The sequence below is a fragment of the Eretmochelys imbricata genome, chromosome 10 (genome assembly GCF_965152235.1).
Source record: "Eretmochelys imbricata isolate rEreImb1 chromosome 10, rEreImb1.hap1, whole genome shotgun sequence".
Classification (NCBI taxonomy): domain Eukaryota; kingdom Metazoa; phylum Chordata; order Testudines; family Cheloniidae; genus Eretmochelys; species Eretmochelys imbricata.
In genome coordinates this window covers 34753057-34770077 of record NC_135581.1, presented here as the reverse complement: position 1 = coordinate 34770077, position 17021 = coordinate 34753057, and the positions used below count along the sequence as shown (strand labels likewise).

Here is a 17021-nt window from a genome sequence, read left to right as displayed (position 1 = left end):
GTATATTTTCTTACATTATAAAATCTTTGGGGCCGAGACTGTCTCTTTGTTCTGTATTTGTACAGCACCTAGCACAATAGGCCCCTTCAGCACTGACATAATCAGAAATATTAATAACTAATTAATAACATAATGCTTTCTGTGATCTGAACTACTGTCCTTTGTCTTGTATTAGGTTGTAGATTCTTTGGGGGCAAGGAATGAAATTTATCTAATGCACTGGTTACCTTTTCTGTATTAAAGAAACATTTTCAAATAATATTAGCATAGATGGCTGACTTTCTATATTTTCAGAAATTATAAAATCAACACTAGAAGAGAATTCAAAAACAGGTACACCAGGGTATCCTGTAATATATCTATATTTTAAAATCCTGTTTTCTTGATTAATCCCATTCAGCCCATCTTTCGACAAAGAGTACTGAAAGACATCCAGTTGTGTACTGAATATACACATCTGTGTTTCTGATTAGGAAAGAAAATCATTCTGAATCCGCATCATTTTTTGTGTTTCAGTTCTGTATTTCACTTTTCCATAAGGGGAAATTTCTTGTTTCAAGGAGCACAAACCTTAAATGTAAGAATCTGGGTTTTTCCTGAAATTCAGGGACATTGAAAGGTCTGGCTTGCGGCTGCATAGCATGGCCTACAATTTGTTCCTGGTTCCCCCTTCTGTACAGAATTCTTTCCCCAAGAAGGAGCTTTATTGCTTCAGTGAATGCCAATTTAATTGATCGTTACCAGACACTTTAAATGAAGTATTACCAAATGCTATTCCCTCATAAACACATAACGAAGCTTACAACATTATGATAAATTATAAATCTACCTCAGTAATAAAAAAAAATCTATTCCAACTAGACAAAAAAGTTCTGTTTTCCCCATTGATTTCGTTATAATTCCCCTGATATTAACCCATTTCTCAGACTGTCTAATGAGTTTTTCCATAGCCTTCTGCCCTATAAAACCTCTAGCAAAGACCTTGTAAGCAAGGAAGTAAGTTACTCCTTAGACTGGGTGGAAATGTGAGTAACTGAACAACTTTGAGCAAAGTAGGGGAAACTTCAAGGATCATCCCATTTTGTCCTTTTCCCCTCTCACAGTGCATCCTATTCATGCTCTCATACCATGAAGACCTCTTTCCAGCTCAAAATCAGCTCCCTCTAGAACATGGGTGGGCAAACTACGGCCTGGGGGCCACATCTGGCCCTTCAGACATTTTAATCCAGCCCTCAAGCTCCAGCCGGGGAGCAGGGTCCAGGTCTTACCCCATTCCGACGCTCCAGCTGGGGAGCGGGGTCAGGGGCTTGCCCTGCTCCACACGTGCTGTGGCTCTGCGTGGCTCCTGGAAGCACCGACATGTCCCGCCTCCAGCTCCTACACATAGGGGCAGCCAGGGGGCCCCACCCCAAGCACCGCCTCCACAGCTCCATTGGCTGGGAACTGCGGCCAATGGGAGCTGCCTGGCCGTGCCTCCATATAGGAGCCGGAGGGGGGACATGCCGCTGCTTCCAGGAGCTACTTGAGGTAAGCGCCAACTGGAGCCTGATCCCCTCCCGTGCCCCAACACCCTGCCCCAGGCCTGATCCCCCTCCCACCCTCCAAAACCCTGGGTCCCCGCATGGAGCACCCTCCTGCACCACCAACCCCTCATCCCTAGCCCTACCCCAGAGCCCACATCCCCAGCCAGAGCTGCAGCCCCCTCTGCACCCCAACCCCCTGCCCCAGCCTGGAACCTTCTCCCACACCCTGAACTCCTCATTTCTGGCTCCACCCCAGAGCCCACACCCCAGCCAGAGCCCTCACCCCCTCCCACACCCCAACCCCCAATTTTGTGAGCATTCATGGCCTGCCATACAATTTCCATACCCAGATGTGGCCCTCGGGCCAAAAGGTTTGCCCACCCCTGCTCTAGAAGATCAACGGGGTCACTCCTGAACCAGCCACAAGAGTTGTTCTAGAGAGAGATAAGTCACTCCCTGATCCTAAGTGCCCACGGGTGGACTATCAAGCACCCTGTAGGGTCAAGTCAGATGTGTGGAATCAAAATCATTCTAAGCAGCTTGTCCATCTAGCTGGAAGAAAGTTAAAACAGCAGCATCTTTAGATCAAGTTCAGAGTGAAGCTTTAAAGCCTCCCCAAATGAATCAGACTTATTCAACTTTTTATTGGTTTCAGAGTAGCAGACGTGCTAGTCTGTATTCGCAAAAAGAAAAGGAGTACTAGTGGCACCTTAGAGACTAACCAATTTATTTGAGCATAAGCTTTCGTGAGCTACAGCTCACTTCATTGGATGCATTCAGTGGAAAATACAGTGGGGAGATTTATATACACACAGAACATGAAAAAATGGGTGTTATCATACACACTGTAAGGAGACTGATCACTTAAGATGAGCTATTACCAGCAGGAGAGCGGGGGAGAGAAAACCTTTTGTAGTGATAATCAAGGTGGGCCATTTCCAGCAATTAACAGGAACGTCCGAGGAGCAGTGGCGGGGGGGGGGGGAATAAACATGGGGAAACAGTTTTACTTTGTGTAATGACACATCCACTCCCAGTCTCTATTCAAGCCTAAGTTAATTGTATCCAGTTTGCAAATTAATTCCAATTCAGCAGTCTCTCGTTGGAGTCTGTTTTTGAAGTCTTTTTGTTGTAATATTGCGACCTTTAGGTCTGAAATCGAGTGACCAGAGAGATTGAAGTGTTCTCCGACTGGTTTATGAATGTTATAATTCTTGACATCTGATTTGTGTCCATTTATTCTTTTACATAGAGATTGTCCAGTTTGACCAATGTACATGGCAGAGGGGCATTGCTGGCACATGATGGCATATATCACATTGGTAGATGTACAGTTGAACGAACCTCTGATAGTGTGGCTGATGAGATTAGGCCCTATGATGGTGTCCCCTGAATAGATATGTGGACACAGTTGGCAAAGGGCTTTGTTGCAAGGATAGGTTCCTGGGTTAGTGGTTCTGTTGTGTGGGGTGTGTGGTTGCTGGTGAGTATTTGCTTCAGGTTAGGGGGCTGTCTGTAGGCAAGGACTGGCCTGTCTCCCAAGATCTGTGAGAGTGATGGGTCGTCCTTCAGGATAGGTTGTAGATCAATGCCCCTCTGCCATGTACATTGGTCAAACTGGACAGTCTCTACGTAAAAGAATAAATGGACTATCAGATGTCAAGAATTTTTTTCATGTTCTGTGTGTATATAAATCTCCCCACTGTATTTTCCACTGAATGCATCCGATGACGTGAGCTGTAGCTCACGAAAGCTTATGCTCAAATAAATTGGTTAGTCTCTAAGGTGCCACTGGTACTCCTTTTCTTTCAACTTTTTATTGTACAAGTTCTAAAAGCCAGGCAAGGTCTATGGCAGATCAGTTTGCAGTCAAGCTGGTTTGGGTTTTCAAAATGCATCTATTACTGCAGATATGCACCTGGCTAGCAGCGATTTCCCCAGCTCAGACATTTCAGAGTTTAATCTTTTCAGGCTCGGAGCAATGGGCACAGGAAAAATGACGACACCAAAGGCTAGGGTGACATATTTAGATCTGAGTGAGAAATGTTTAAAGTTTGATTACTTGTACCCATCACATGAATTCAAACATTTCATGCCAGTTTTGATCATCCCTCAGATACCCACTTCATTCTGCAAGTCAGAAAGGAACTCTTACCTCAGTGTCTATATCTGCACTGGCCCCAATGTCACTACTGTTAAGGAAGTATTTTTCATCAGTCTCTACTGTCTGCCAGTAGAACCCAGCTGGCATTGCAAATGCTTTCTCCACTGCCTGAAATGCACAAAAGACAGCTTTTATTTGTGAATTATCTTGATCCTTCAAAGTCAGGAACTGAAAAAGACAGCATGGGTAATGCTAAGGCTAGAGATCAGAAAAAGTGACAAAGGATTATACTCATTAGTCCAATATCATGGCATTTTTTGTTCTATCTTTCCCATTAGGTGCAATAAAGACTACTTGAAATGACATCCAAGAGCACAGATCTGTTACAATTGGTATCTTGGGAGAATGAACACAATTAGGGGCCAACCCAGCTATCATTCCATTTGCAGACCACCCACTGACTTCAATGGATGCTACATGCAATGGGGGATGTTACATGCAATGGGGGATCAGGCCTATATATAAGCCTGCAAGATGCTTAGCACTGCTGCGCCTTGCCTGTCAGTGAGGGTTCTGAACATCTCACTGGAAAGGGCTACATGATGAGACCAATTTGGTTAGCTGTTGAACATTGCAACCAGGTTAGGAATCAGCCAGTTGTTACAAGAATGAAACCAAAGTCAGTTCATCAAAGCAAATCAAACACACATTTCCGGAGATCCTGTTATTTTAGATGCAGTCACTACTGAGGCAGATGAGAGGCTGGCCTTTAGCCCCACGTTGCAGCACCCTGGAGGCATTTCATTACCCAGCATAAACTACACACCTGACTTTGTATTATTACATACACATTTTCTGTGCAGCAAACCAAGCAAATTGTAAAAGTGCAGTTTGAGCCTCTATGCTTAAGGACATGCCAGCTACTTCCCAGTCATAACAATTTGTTCTGGCTTGAAGATTAGCATGCAAAGATACAGACTAAGAATTAATGCATCTACAGAACACGGAGGGAACTCTTACTGGCCAAGTTCTGCTTAATGGGACAAATTCTGCTCTTAGTTATATCAGTGTAAATCTGGAGTCACTGCAGGAATATCCGTGGAATTACTTGGGATTTACACAGAGCAGAATTTAGCCCTCTGACTGGAAACAAAATCAATTCTAAGCCAGATCTTCAGCTGGTGTAAATCAGCATGGCTCCATCGACTTTTGTTGAACAACTCAAATTTACACCAGCCGTGAATTTGACCCTAGAGATTAAGATGTCTTTTGAGCTCAGATGCCACCAGAATGTATTCCATGGAAAAGAAATGAAATTTCACAAATGCCTCATTAAGATTTTTATTGTAGATACAGCTTGGGCTAATTACACAAAAAGCTGCCATTCTGGCCTACAAAGTACATATAACACAGTTTATTTGTGTAAGCACCTGAGAGATATTCTGCTCTGCCGCACAAATAATATGGACTTCATGTCTTTCTATAAATGTTTAAAAACAACAACCAAAGGCGATTCATCTGAGTAATGTTAAAACCCCACTGACACCTCCTGGCTCTGTGCTGCAGCAGCATTTTGTTTTAGTTTTATTATTATTAATTATTATTAACACTATAAGAGTCATTTGCATGGAAACAGAATTTTGAGGTCAGCTGGTGTTAACAGGCAGAACTCCATAGGGGCAGATCCCAGCTATTGTGAATTGGCATGGCTCTGTTGAAGTCAATGGTACTACCTCAATTTACACCAATGGAGGATCTGTCCCTTTGTTTCTGCAGCTCACTGTGCACCAGCTTCTGCCTGTGACATCACACTCCTTTGCTGTGGAAAATATGACAGTGATAGAAACAGAAGCGAGAAATCACCAACCTAAGATAAAAAAAAAAATGACTCTGGTCCCAAAGGTCTCTGTCAGTTCCTCTGTGCTACGCAGGTAGCAGTGCAATGCAGATTAGGCCATGCAGGCTGGGAAACCCCAGAGACCCCAATCCTGAAAATCCCTGGCAGCTGCTCAGAGGTCACTTCACTACTCATCAATCAAATGCAGAAGCAGCAAGGACCTCTCCAGCACATTGCTTCTCCTGTTGCTGTGGCCTTTTTCCCTTACATGTGTCCTGCCACCCCACTCCTGCTTTTTAAGCTCTGACCAGAAGATGGGAAGCCCTGGCCTTCACTACGGGATTAGGTAGAATTTAGCGGCGTTAGGTCAATTTTAAAATGAATCATAGAATCATAGAATATCAGGGTTGGAAGGGATCTCAGGAGGTCATCTAGTCCAACCCCCTGCTCAAAGCAGGACCAATCCCCAACTAAATCATCCCAGCCAGGGCTTTGTCAAGCCTGACCTTAAAAACTTCAAAGGAAAGAGATTCCACCATCTCCCTAGGTAACCCATTCCAGTGCTTCACCACCCTCCTAGTGAAAAAGTTTTTCCTAATATCCAACCTAAACCTCCCCCACTGCAACTTGAGACCATTATTCCTTGTTCTGACATCTGCTACCACTGAGAACATCTAGATCCATCCCCTTTCGAACCCCCTTTCAGGTAGTTGAAAGCAGCTATCAAATCCCCCCTCATTCTTCTCTTCCGCAGACTAAAGAATCCCAGTTCCCTCAGCCTCTTCTCATAAATCATGTGTTCCAGTCCCCTAATCATTTTTGTTGCCCTCCGCTGGACTCTTTCCAATTTTTCCACATCCTTCTTGTAGTGTGGGGCCCAAAACTGGACACGGTACTCCAGATGAGGCCTCACCAATGTCCAATAGAGGGGAACGATCACGTCCCTTGAACTGCTGGCAATGCCCCTACTTATACAGCCCAAAATGCCACTGGCCTTCTTGGCAACAAGGGCACACTGTTGACTCATATCCAGCTTCTCGTCCACTGTAACCCCTAGGTCCTTTTCTGCAGAACTGCTGCCTAGCCATTCGGTCCCTAGTCTGTAGCAGTGCATGGGATTCTTCCATCCTAAGTGCAGGACTCTGCACTTGTCCTTATTGAACCTCATCAGATTTCTTTTGGCCCAATCCTCTAATTTGTCTAGGTCCTTCTGTATTTTATCCCTACCCTATCCAGAGTATCTACCACTCCTCCCCGTTTAGTGTCATCTGCAGACTTGCTGAGGGTGCAGTCCACGCCATCCTCCAGATCATTAATGAAGGTATTGAACAAAACTGGCCCCAGGACTGACCCTTGGGGCACTTTGCTTGATACCAGCTGCCAATTAGACATGGAGCCATTGTATCCATTGAGCCCGACGATCTAGCCAGCTTCCTATCCACCTTATAGTCCATTCATCCAGCCCATACTTCTTTAGCTTGCTGGCAAGAATACTGTGGGAGACCGTATCAAAAGCTTTCCTAAAGTCAAGGAATAACACGTCCACTGCTTTCCCCTCATCCACAGAGCCAGTTATTTCGTCATAGAATGCAATTAGATTTGTCAGGCATGACTTGCCCTTGGTGAATCCATGCTGACTGTTCCTGATCACTTTCCTCTCCTCTAAGTGCTTCAGAATTGATTCCTTGAGGACCTGCTCCATGATTTTTCCAGGGACTGAGGTGAGGCTGACTGGCCTGTAGTTCCCTGGATCCTCCTTCTTCCCTTTTTTAAAAGATGGGCACTACATTAGCCTTTTTCCAGTAGTCTGGGACCTCCCCCGATCGCCATGAGTTTTCAAAGATAATGGCCAATGGCTCTCCAATCACATCTGCCAACTCCTTTAGCACTCTCGGATGCAGCGCATCCAGCCCCATGGACTTGTGCTTGTCTAGCTTTTCTAAATAGTCCCAAACCACTTCTTTCTCCACAGAGGGCTGGTCACCTTCTCCCCATGCTGTGCTGCCCAGTGCTTAGTCTGGGAGCTGACCTTGTTCGTGAAGACAGAGGCAAAAAAAGCATTGAGTTCCTTAGCTTTTTCCACATCCTCTGTCACTAGGTTGCCTCCCTTATTCAGTAAGAGGCCCACACTTTCCTTGACTTTCTTCCTGTTGCTAACATACCTGAAGAAACCCTTCTTGTTACTCTTAACATCTCTTGCTAGCTGCAACTCCAAGTGTGATTTGGCCTTCCTGATTTCACTCCTGCATGCCTGAGCAATGCCTGGTCATTTGTCCAATCTTCCACTTCTTGTAAGCTTCTTTTTGCTGTTTAAGATCAGCAAGGATTTTACTGTTAAGCCAAGCTGGTCACCTGCCATATTTACTATTCTTTCTACACAAAAATAGTAAATATGCGTCGACACAACCAACTATTCTTTCTACACAAGAATAGTAAATATGCATCTACACAACGAACCCCATTCCATCGACCTAAAGGGCTCTTAAAATCAACTTCTGTACTCCTCCCCAGCAAGGGGAGTAGCGCTAAAATCGACCTGGCTAGGTCGAATTTGGGATAGTGCAGATGCAATTCGACGGTATTGGCCTCCGGGAGCTATCCCAGAGTGCGCCAATGTGACCGCTCTGAACAGCACTTTGAACTCCAATGCACTAGCCAGGTACACAGTAAAAGCCCCAGGAAATTTTGAATTTCATTTCCTGTTTGATCAGTGTGGTGAGCTCAGCAGCACAGGTGACCATGCAGTCCCCCCAGAATCGCAAACGAGCTCCAGCATGGACTGAAAGGGAGATACTGGATCTGATTGCTGTATGGGGAGAAGAATCTGTGCAGGCTGAATGCAGATCAAAAAGAAGAAATGCTAATATATATGCCAAAATTGCACAGGGCATGGTGGAGAGAGGTTACAACAGGGCCACACAGCAGTGCCGCATGAAAGTTAAGAAGCTCAGGCAAGCCTACCAAAAGACAAAGGAGGCAAACGGTCGCTCCAGGTCAGAGCCCCATACATGCCGCTTCTATGATCAGCTGCATGGCATTCTATGGGGGGACCCTATCACTACCCACCACTGTCCATGGACACCTGCAAGGGGAGAGTCTCACGCAACAGGGAGGAGGATTTTGTGGATGAGGAAGAGGAGGAGGAGGAGGAGAATGCGCAGCAGGCAAACAGTGAATCCGTTCTCCTCAACAGCCAGGACCTTTTCATCACCCTGGAGCCAATACCCTCCCAAGGCGGGATCCCCGACCCTGAAGCCAGAGAAGGCAGCTCTGGTGAGTGCACATTTGTAACTACAGTACAGGATTTAAAAGCAATAGTGTTTAATGTCTGATTTGCCCTGAAGAATTGGGATGCATTCACGGCCAGTACAGCTACTGGAAAAGTCTGTTAATGTGTCTGGGGATGGAGCGGGAATCCACCAGGGACATCTCCATGAAGCTCTCCTGGAGGTACTCTGAAAGCCTTTGCAGAAGGTTTCTGGCGAGGGCTGCCTTATTTCATCCTCCACAGCAAGACACTTTACCACGCCAAACCAGTAGCAAGTAGTCTGGAACCATTGCAGCACAAAGCATTGCAGCGAATGATCCTGGGTTTTGGTCGCATTCAAGCAACATTAGGTTTTTATCTTTCTGAGTTAGCCTCAGGAGAGTGATATCATTCATGGTCACCTGGTTGAAATAGGGGAATTTTTCTAAGGGAACAGTAAAAGGACCCCATTCACGCTGCGTTGTTTGCACTTGGCTAAAAGGGATCATCCTGGAGAATAGCCACGCAGCGGTGGGAGGGGTGAAGGGATCATCCCAGAGAATAGCCATGTGGTAGGGGGAGGGGTGAAGCAATCATCCCAGAGAATAGCCATGAGGTGGGGTGGGGGAAGGTGTGTGCTGCACATCCACCCGAAAACCGCAGCCCCTCCTTTTAAACGTGAAACCGGCATTGCTTGCTATGGGAAAGGATGGTGCTGCCGTTTGAAACTGTTCCCATGTTATGAAGGCAGAAGAAGCCAACCCCGCGTACCAAAAGGCTTATCATGGCATACCAAAAGGCTTACCATGACTGCCTGGAAACCAAATTCTGTTGCTCAGCCGTGTGTGATGTGTCACCATACTGGCAGGCGCTCAATATAAAAGGCAAAATGTGACCTTGTACCTAAAGCACATGTGCTGTCTGCTATGAATTGCTTGATTCACTGTGAAAGAGTCTCCCTTTTGTTCTCCGAAATGTATCATCTTAAATTTTACTCTCCCTTTTTATCTCCCCCCAGGTGCAAATGTTTCTATGTTCCCCCTATCATCTCCATCCCTGAGGTTATCGCAGATTAGAAGGCGAAAAAAACGCAATCACGATGTCATGTTTTCCAAGCTCATGCAGTCCTCCCACACTGATAGGGCACAGCTTAATGCATGGAGGCAGAGGCCAGGAAAGCATTAAGTGAGCATGAAGAGCAGAGGCAGGAGGTGATGCTGAGGCTAATGGGGGAGCAAATGGACATGAGGAAGCATCTGTTGGAGCTGCAGGAAAGCCAACAGGAGTACAGACTCCCGCTGTATCCATTGTATAACTGCCTGCCCTCCTCCCCAAGTTCCTATCTTCCTCACCAGACACCCAAGAACGCAGGGGGGAGGCTCCAAGCACCCAGCCATGCCACTCCACTCCAGAGGATGGCCCAAGCAACAGAAGGCTGTCATTCCAACAGTTTTGATTTGTAGTGTGGCTACAATGAGCAATGTGGCCTTGTCCTTCCCGCCTCCCACACCCCACCCCACCCAGGCTGCCTTGTCAGTTATCTCATTTTTTTTTAATTAATAAAGAAAGAATGCATGGTTTCAAAACAATAGTTACTTTATTTCCTTTGCCAGCTGTGATCGAAGCGGGGAGGGTGGTTGGCTTACAGGGAATTAAAATCAATAAAGGGGGCGGGTTGCAGCAAGGAGAAACACACACAGCTGTCACACCAAAGCCTGGCCAGTCATGAAACTGGTTTACAAAGCCCCTCTGATGCGCAGCACACCTAGCTGTGCTTTTCTAATTGTCCTGGTGTCTGGCTGCTCAAAATCGGCTGCCAGGTGATTTGCCTCAACCTCCCACCCCGCCATAAACATCTTCCCCTTACTCTCACAGATATTATGGAGCACACAGCAAGCAGCAATAACAATGGGAATGTTGGTTGTGCTGAGGTCTAACCTAGTCAGCAAACAGCGCCAGCGAGCTTTTAAACGTCCAAAGGCACATTCTACCACCATTCTGTACTTGCTCAGCCAAAAGTTGAACTGCTCCTTACTACTGTCCAGGCTGCCTGTGTACGGCTTCATGAGCCACGGGAGCAAGGGGTAGGCTGGGTCCCCAAGGATAACTATTGGCATTTCAACATCCCCAATGGTTATTTTCTGGTCTGGAAAGTAAGTCCCTTGCTGCAGCTGTTCATACAGACCAGAGTTCCTGAAGATGCGAGTGTCATGTACCTTTCCCGGCCATCCCATGTTGATGTTGGTGAAACATCCCTTGTGATCCATCAGTGCTTGCAGCACCATTGAAAAGTACCCCTTGCGGTTTATATACTGGTTGGCAAGGTGGCCCGGTGCCAGGATAGGGATATGTGTTCCGTTTATTGCCCCACCACAGTTAGGGAACCCCATTGCAGCAAAGCCATCCACTATGACCTGCACATTTTCCAGAGTCATTACCCTTGATAGGAGAACGTCAATGATTGCATTGGCTACTTGGATCACAGCAGTCCCTACAATAGACTTGCCCACTCCAAATTGATTCCCGACTGACCAGAAGCAGTCAGGCGTTGCAAGCTTCCACAGGGCTATCGCTACTCGCTTCTCAACTGTCAGGGCAGCTCTCATCTTGGTATTCCTGCGCTTCAGGGCGGGGGAAAGCAACTCACAAAGTTCAAGGAAAGTGGCCTTACACATGTGAAAGTTTCAGAGCCACTGTGAATCATACCACACCTGCAACACGATGTGGTCCCACCAGTCTGTGCTTGTTTACCGGGCCCAGAATCGGCGTTCCATTGTATCAACCAGCCTCACTGGCGCCATGATGTCCCAATTGCTACAGCCCGTGCTTTCAGGAATGTCTGTGTCCATGTCCTCATCACAATCATCCTCGTGCTGGTGTCTCTTAGCCCAGTTCTGCACATACTCCAGGATAATGCGCGAGGCGTTTACAATGCTCACAACAGCAGTGGTGAGCTGAGCGGGTTCCATGCTTGCCATGGTATGGTGTCTGCATGGGTAACCCAGGAAAAAAGGCACAAAACGATTGTCTGCCGTTGCTTTCATGGAGGCGGGGGGGCAACTGACAACGTGTACCCAAAACCACCCTCAACAATGTTTTTGCCCCATCAGGCATTGGGAGCTTAACCCAGAATTCCAATGGGCAGCGGAGACTGCGGGAACTGTGGGATAGCTACCCACAGTGCACCACTCCGTGAGTCGATGCTAGCCATGATATAAGGACACACTCCACCGACTTAATGCACTTAGTGGGGACATACACAATCGACTATATAAAATTGATTTGTAAAAATCGACTTCTATAAAATCAACCTAATTTTGTAGTGTAGACATACCCTCAGCAGCCCTTGGGCAGGGCACCCATCTGGTGGCACAGTCACAGGAATGTGGATGTGCTGCAGCACCTGTGGGTAGTTGTGTCTGGGTGATCACACCGCTCCCTCAATCACTTGTGGGCACTCCATAGCACGTGAGCCAAGTGTCTCTCAGAGAGAGACCTTACCAGCACCATTTTCAAACTGGAGACCCCAGCTCTCTTCCTCTGTTGTTCACGATGTTCAAACAGTGCTGTTTATTGTAGGAAATCCCTTATTTCCCTCCCTATTGTTGCTCTACTTCTTACAGTCCTCATGCCTAAGCCCACAAGATCTATGATGGCCCCACGAGCACTCTTGGTGCTATCACGTAACTGAACACAAACAGGGTGTTACTTGTACATGAGCTGTGGTGTTGCATGCCTGCAGGCTGACCCCAGCACAAAAACTCACCCCCATGAATATTCAAGAAGCTGAAAGAGAAAGAGGGCAAAAGTGATCAAAGCAAACTTGATCCAGAATGTGGCAAAATCTCCATGGAAACCTTTATTGCTATTCACACAGCTCTAGTTAGGACACAACCTAACATAGTTTAGGAAACTTGAGGGAAAGGCTGACTCTTGGTTTGCCCCATTGTAGGAGTTTGAGTGTCAATCTCCATTTCCCATTTCTTACATTATTTCACTACCTTTTTGTTACTTAAATCAAATGAGCCAAGCTGTCAAGGTTTCTCCCCCACTCTGAACTCTAGGGTACAGATGTGGGGACCTGCATGAAAACCTCCTAAGCTTACTTTCACCAGCTTAGGTTAAAACTTCCCCGAGGTACAAATTAATTTTATCCTTCGTTCCTGGATCTCCACTGCCACCACCAAACTCTAACTGGGTTTACTGGGAAACGTAGTTAGGACACGTCTTTCCCCCCAAAATCCTCCCAACCCTTGCACCCCACTTCCTGGGGAAGGTTTGGTAAAAATCCTCACCAATTTGCATAGGTGACCACAGAGCCAAACCCTTGGATCTGAGACCAATGAAAAAGCATTCAGTTTTCTTACAAGAAGACTTTTAATAGAAGTAAAGAAATCACCTTTGTAAAATCAGGATGGTAGATACCTTACAGGGTAATTAGATTCAAAACATAGAGAATCCCTCTAGGCAAAACCTTAAGTTACAAAAAGGACACACAGACAGGAATAGTCATTCTATTCAGCACAGTTCATTTCTCAGCCATTTAAAGAAATCATAATCTAACACATATCTAGCTAGATTACTTACTAAAGTTCTAAGACTCCATTCCTGGTCTATCCCCGGCAAAAGCAGCATACAGACAGACACAGACCCTTTGTTTCTCTCCCTCCTCCCAGCTTTTGAAAGTATCTTGTCTCCTCATTGGTCATTTTGGTCAGGTGCCAGCGAGGTTACCTATAGCTTCTTAACCCTTTACAGGTGAGAGGATTTTTCCTCTGGCCAGGAGGGATTTTAAAGGGGTTTACCCTTCCCTTTATATTTATGACACAAGCCCTGTCTCATTGACACCTCTGCAGCCTCAAGTAAGTAAGAAATTGTATGGTGGTAAATAAGGGCAGAATTCAGTTGAGATTACCTATTTCCCATTCACTATAAGTGACACTAATCTCAGTAACATCAGGCTCAAGCCTATTGATTTCAGTGAAGTAACTCCTGCTACTGGAATAATAATCTGACCAAAAGACCCTCTCATTGATTGTGCAGGAAGGGAATGAATTACAAATTAAAAGCTCATGCTCAAATAAATTGGTTAGTCTCTAAGGTGCCACAAGTACTCCTTTTCTTTTTGTGACTACAAAAGTACACACCTGCAAATAGGCCCTAGACTTCTTAGGTTTTGAAAATCAGGCCATTTATATATTTATCAGCCACATTGCTAGTTAGCAAATAAAGGAGTGATGTCTAATGGACGTCATGGAATCAGAGGCCTCTATACATTATACCCATGATATGTCAGATTGTATTGTCTGGCAGTTATCCCAAATATGATATTCACAGAGTCATAGAAAGTGGAGGTAGGAAGTCCTATTGGTTGATCTAGTCGACTCCTCTCCTCACAGGTCAATGCCCCACTGGTGCCTACAATATATTAGCTAGTGTTTAGACCAGTCTAGTTTTAAATGTCCGAGAAGAGGGGACCTCCAGCACTTCCCTCTTTCAGCATGCATTGTATAGAAATCTAGCCACATATTTAGGGGAGAATCATGTAAACACAGATGGATACAATTCTTGGATGAGCCTTGCTTTGGTACATAATGTACTATCCCCTGTTGGGTAGCTGAGTGATCCCACTGTTATCAGGAACTATGAATAATGTCAAAATCATTCAGGGCCCAGGGAAGCCCATTTATTTCTAATCTTTTCTGCCGCTCCTTTTCAGCATGAGTCAGTCTTGGCCAGCTGGATGCATGTTGGCGCACAACAGGAGTGACATTTTCATTTCTCTTGACCCAGGCCCTGTTCCCAGGCCTCTCCAAAAGAACTTGTTTCAATAGGGGAGTTCAGTCTCCTGTGATCACCTTCCGGGCTCTAAATATAAACTCTGCCTTATCCTCTATTTTCTATCCATGTCTCTTTTCACACATCCCTCCAAACCCCTGCTCTGCCAGTGATGCCTCCTAACCAGGGATGGTTGAAAATGTTCCATCAAAACTATTTTTGATGGAGAACTGGGTTTCTGGCAAAATGATTTTTTTCACAAAAAGTGGCTGCTTTCCATGGAAATGTTTTATTTTTCTTTGAAAACCAAACACTTGAAAACCAAAATATTTCTATTTGGACATAATGCTGCAGTCCCACATGGGAGTTCTCGTTCAATTGCCTCATGTCCCCATTCTCCTCTAAGGGCTGGGCTCCCTGGCCTGACTACATCTCCCATGATATACCCCTTCCCATCTCCAAGAGGGGAGATCATGGTACATCATGGAAGCTCCACACAGCCAAGCTAAAGGTTCAAAGGACACACAGTATGTGTTAGGATCAAGGGTCAAAGAGAAGTGATGGATAAAGGGGTATAAGTGACATGCCAGTAAGGGAGCGTAACATACACTGAGAGAGAGGCAGGAAGGAGGTGTAAGTTATATCAGCTTAGCCTCAGGACCTGATTTTCTTCCCACTTCCTCCACTGAAATGATCAGTGTTGCACCAGTGGAACAGTGGCGTGAGAGCAGAATCAGGCCCAGAGGCCCCATTAAACCAGCTTACACATCATGACTGAAAGCCCCCCTGTTATCTTCAGGGAAAGTGGGAGAGAATCTCTGCCTACGTTCTAGCCACTTTGCACCACTCAGGGGGTGTAAAGTGGAGGAAGCTGGCCTTCAATGGCTGCTGAGAATTCCCCTAGTAGGAGAGCTCTCTGCTGGCACAAGGCAGCATAATCAGCTCCTATGCCAACTGCCCCCGACACCCTGGCACATAGGGTGTGTCAGAAGTGAAACGGGACATAGTAGAACAATTCTCACTCATTGAACATTTGATAGCTGCTTTCAACTACCTGAAAGGGGGTTCGAAAGGGGATGGATCTAGATGTTCTCAGTGGTAGCAGATGTCAGAACAAGGAGTAATGGTCTCAAGTTGCAGTGGGGGAGGTTTAGGTTGGATATTAGGAAAAACTTTTTCACTAGGAGCGTGGTGAAGCAGTGGAATGCGTTACCTAGGGAGGTGGTGGAATCTCCTTCCTTTGAGGTTTTTAAGGTCAGGCTTGACAAAGCCCTGGCTGGGATGATTTAGTTGGGGACTGGTCCTGCTTTGAGCAGGGGGTTGGACTAGATGACCTCCTGAGGTCCCTTCCAACCCTGAAATTCTATGATTGTATGGTCCCTTGGGGACTATGAGCAACTGACAGAAGTTACAGCAGCCCCAAAGCTGCTCTGACTTATCCTGGGGCTGGAGCAGCCTGATCATCTCCCTGACAGCCCCCTACCAAGCAGACCTTGGCACAGAAAAAATCTGGGCCCATAGCATTATTCCCAAGAGGACTAGGGTGCCCCGTTCCTACCTGATGGCATCCTGTGTTTTCCTTTATAACTGTCAAATTTCTTCATTGTTGTTCAGGAGACATACTCAGATTTCTGTCACCTGAAGGCACTGGAGAAGATTGCTTTATAGCATAGCTGAGACTGAAAACAAACATTACTTTTTCTTAAAGAATCATTAAAAAGCAACCTGGAGCCATTGTTTTGTTTCAGACAAGATTGCAGAGATGAAGCCAGACACAGTTAGGGGAAGAGATTTCACAGCACAACAAAAATGGGTTGCAAAATACAGAGCAGAAACAATGAAAGTAGGAAGGGGAAGCATATTCTACAGGAGCCTGGTTACTCCGGCTGTCGCACAAGAAAACAATGAGCTCTGACATTTCCCCTCTTGAATGCAAGCATATTCTGCACTCATTCCCCACAAGAGCTAAAGAAAAGGCTTGACCATCAAACTATGTCAAGAGAATCTGAAAATAATCTTTATGTAGCAAATAGAATCTACTAGCCTGAGAAATGTTTCCCAGCCAAAGCAGGAAGCCATAGCCGGATTTGCGGGAGGGAACACTAGCTACTTCCTTATCTCATCCCCAAAGCCCTTGGTGCTTCCCAGCATAAGAAACGGAAAGAAATGCTGTTCAAATCCTCCATGAGAAAGTCATTGGCTTTCCTCTCTACCTCCATAGAAGGATTGGGTGCCTCAGAGACTCTCCTAGCTCCTTCGCATGATCCACATTAACTATCTCCACCAGCTCATTTGGCATCTTCAGGTTTAAGCCAAGATGAGTGGCAGGAGCACTGACAAAGGAGCCACCAACCTCAGCTGTGTCAATGCCATTGGCAGTGAAAGCATCAACATCATTAAAGAAAGTGCCACATGCACTGAAAGCTGGTGCTCAGGCACCAGTTGTGAGACATATTCAAGACCCAAGTCTGATGCAGCACAGCAGGAACTGTTTACAGCAGGGACTTCAGATTTACATGGCAAGGACCCCAG

The 17021-nt window shown here is 45.9% G+C and overlaps 1 protein-coding gene across 1 annotated transcript in view; it reads right to left on the bottom strand.

Moving 5' to 3' along the window:
• DNAAF8 (dynein axonemal assembly factor 8) overlaps nucleotides 1-17021 on the bottom strand; it is a 147930-nt gene that overhangs the window by 66824 nt on the left and 64085 nt on the right. Inside the window, exon 13 of the mRNA XM_077827455.1 lies at nucleotides 3679-3795. Within this exon, the coding sequence (XP_077683581.1) occupies nucleotides 3679-3795 (117 nt within the window). The remainder of the gene's footprint in view (nucleotides 1-3678; nucleotides 3796-17021) is intronic.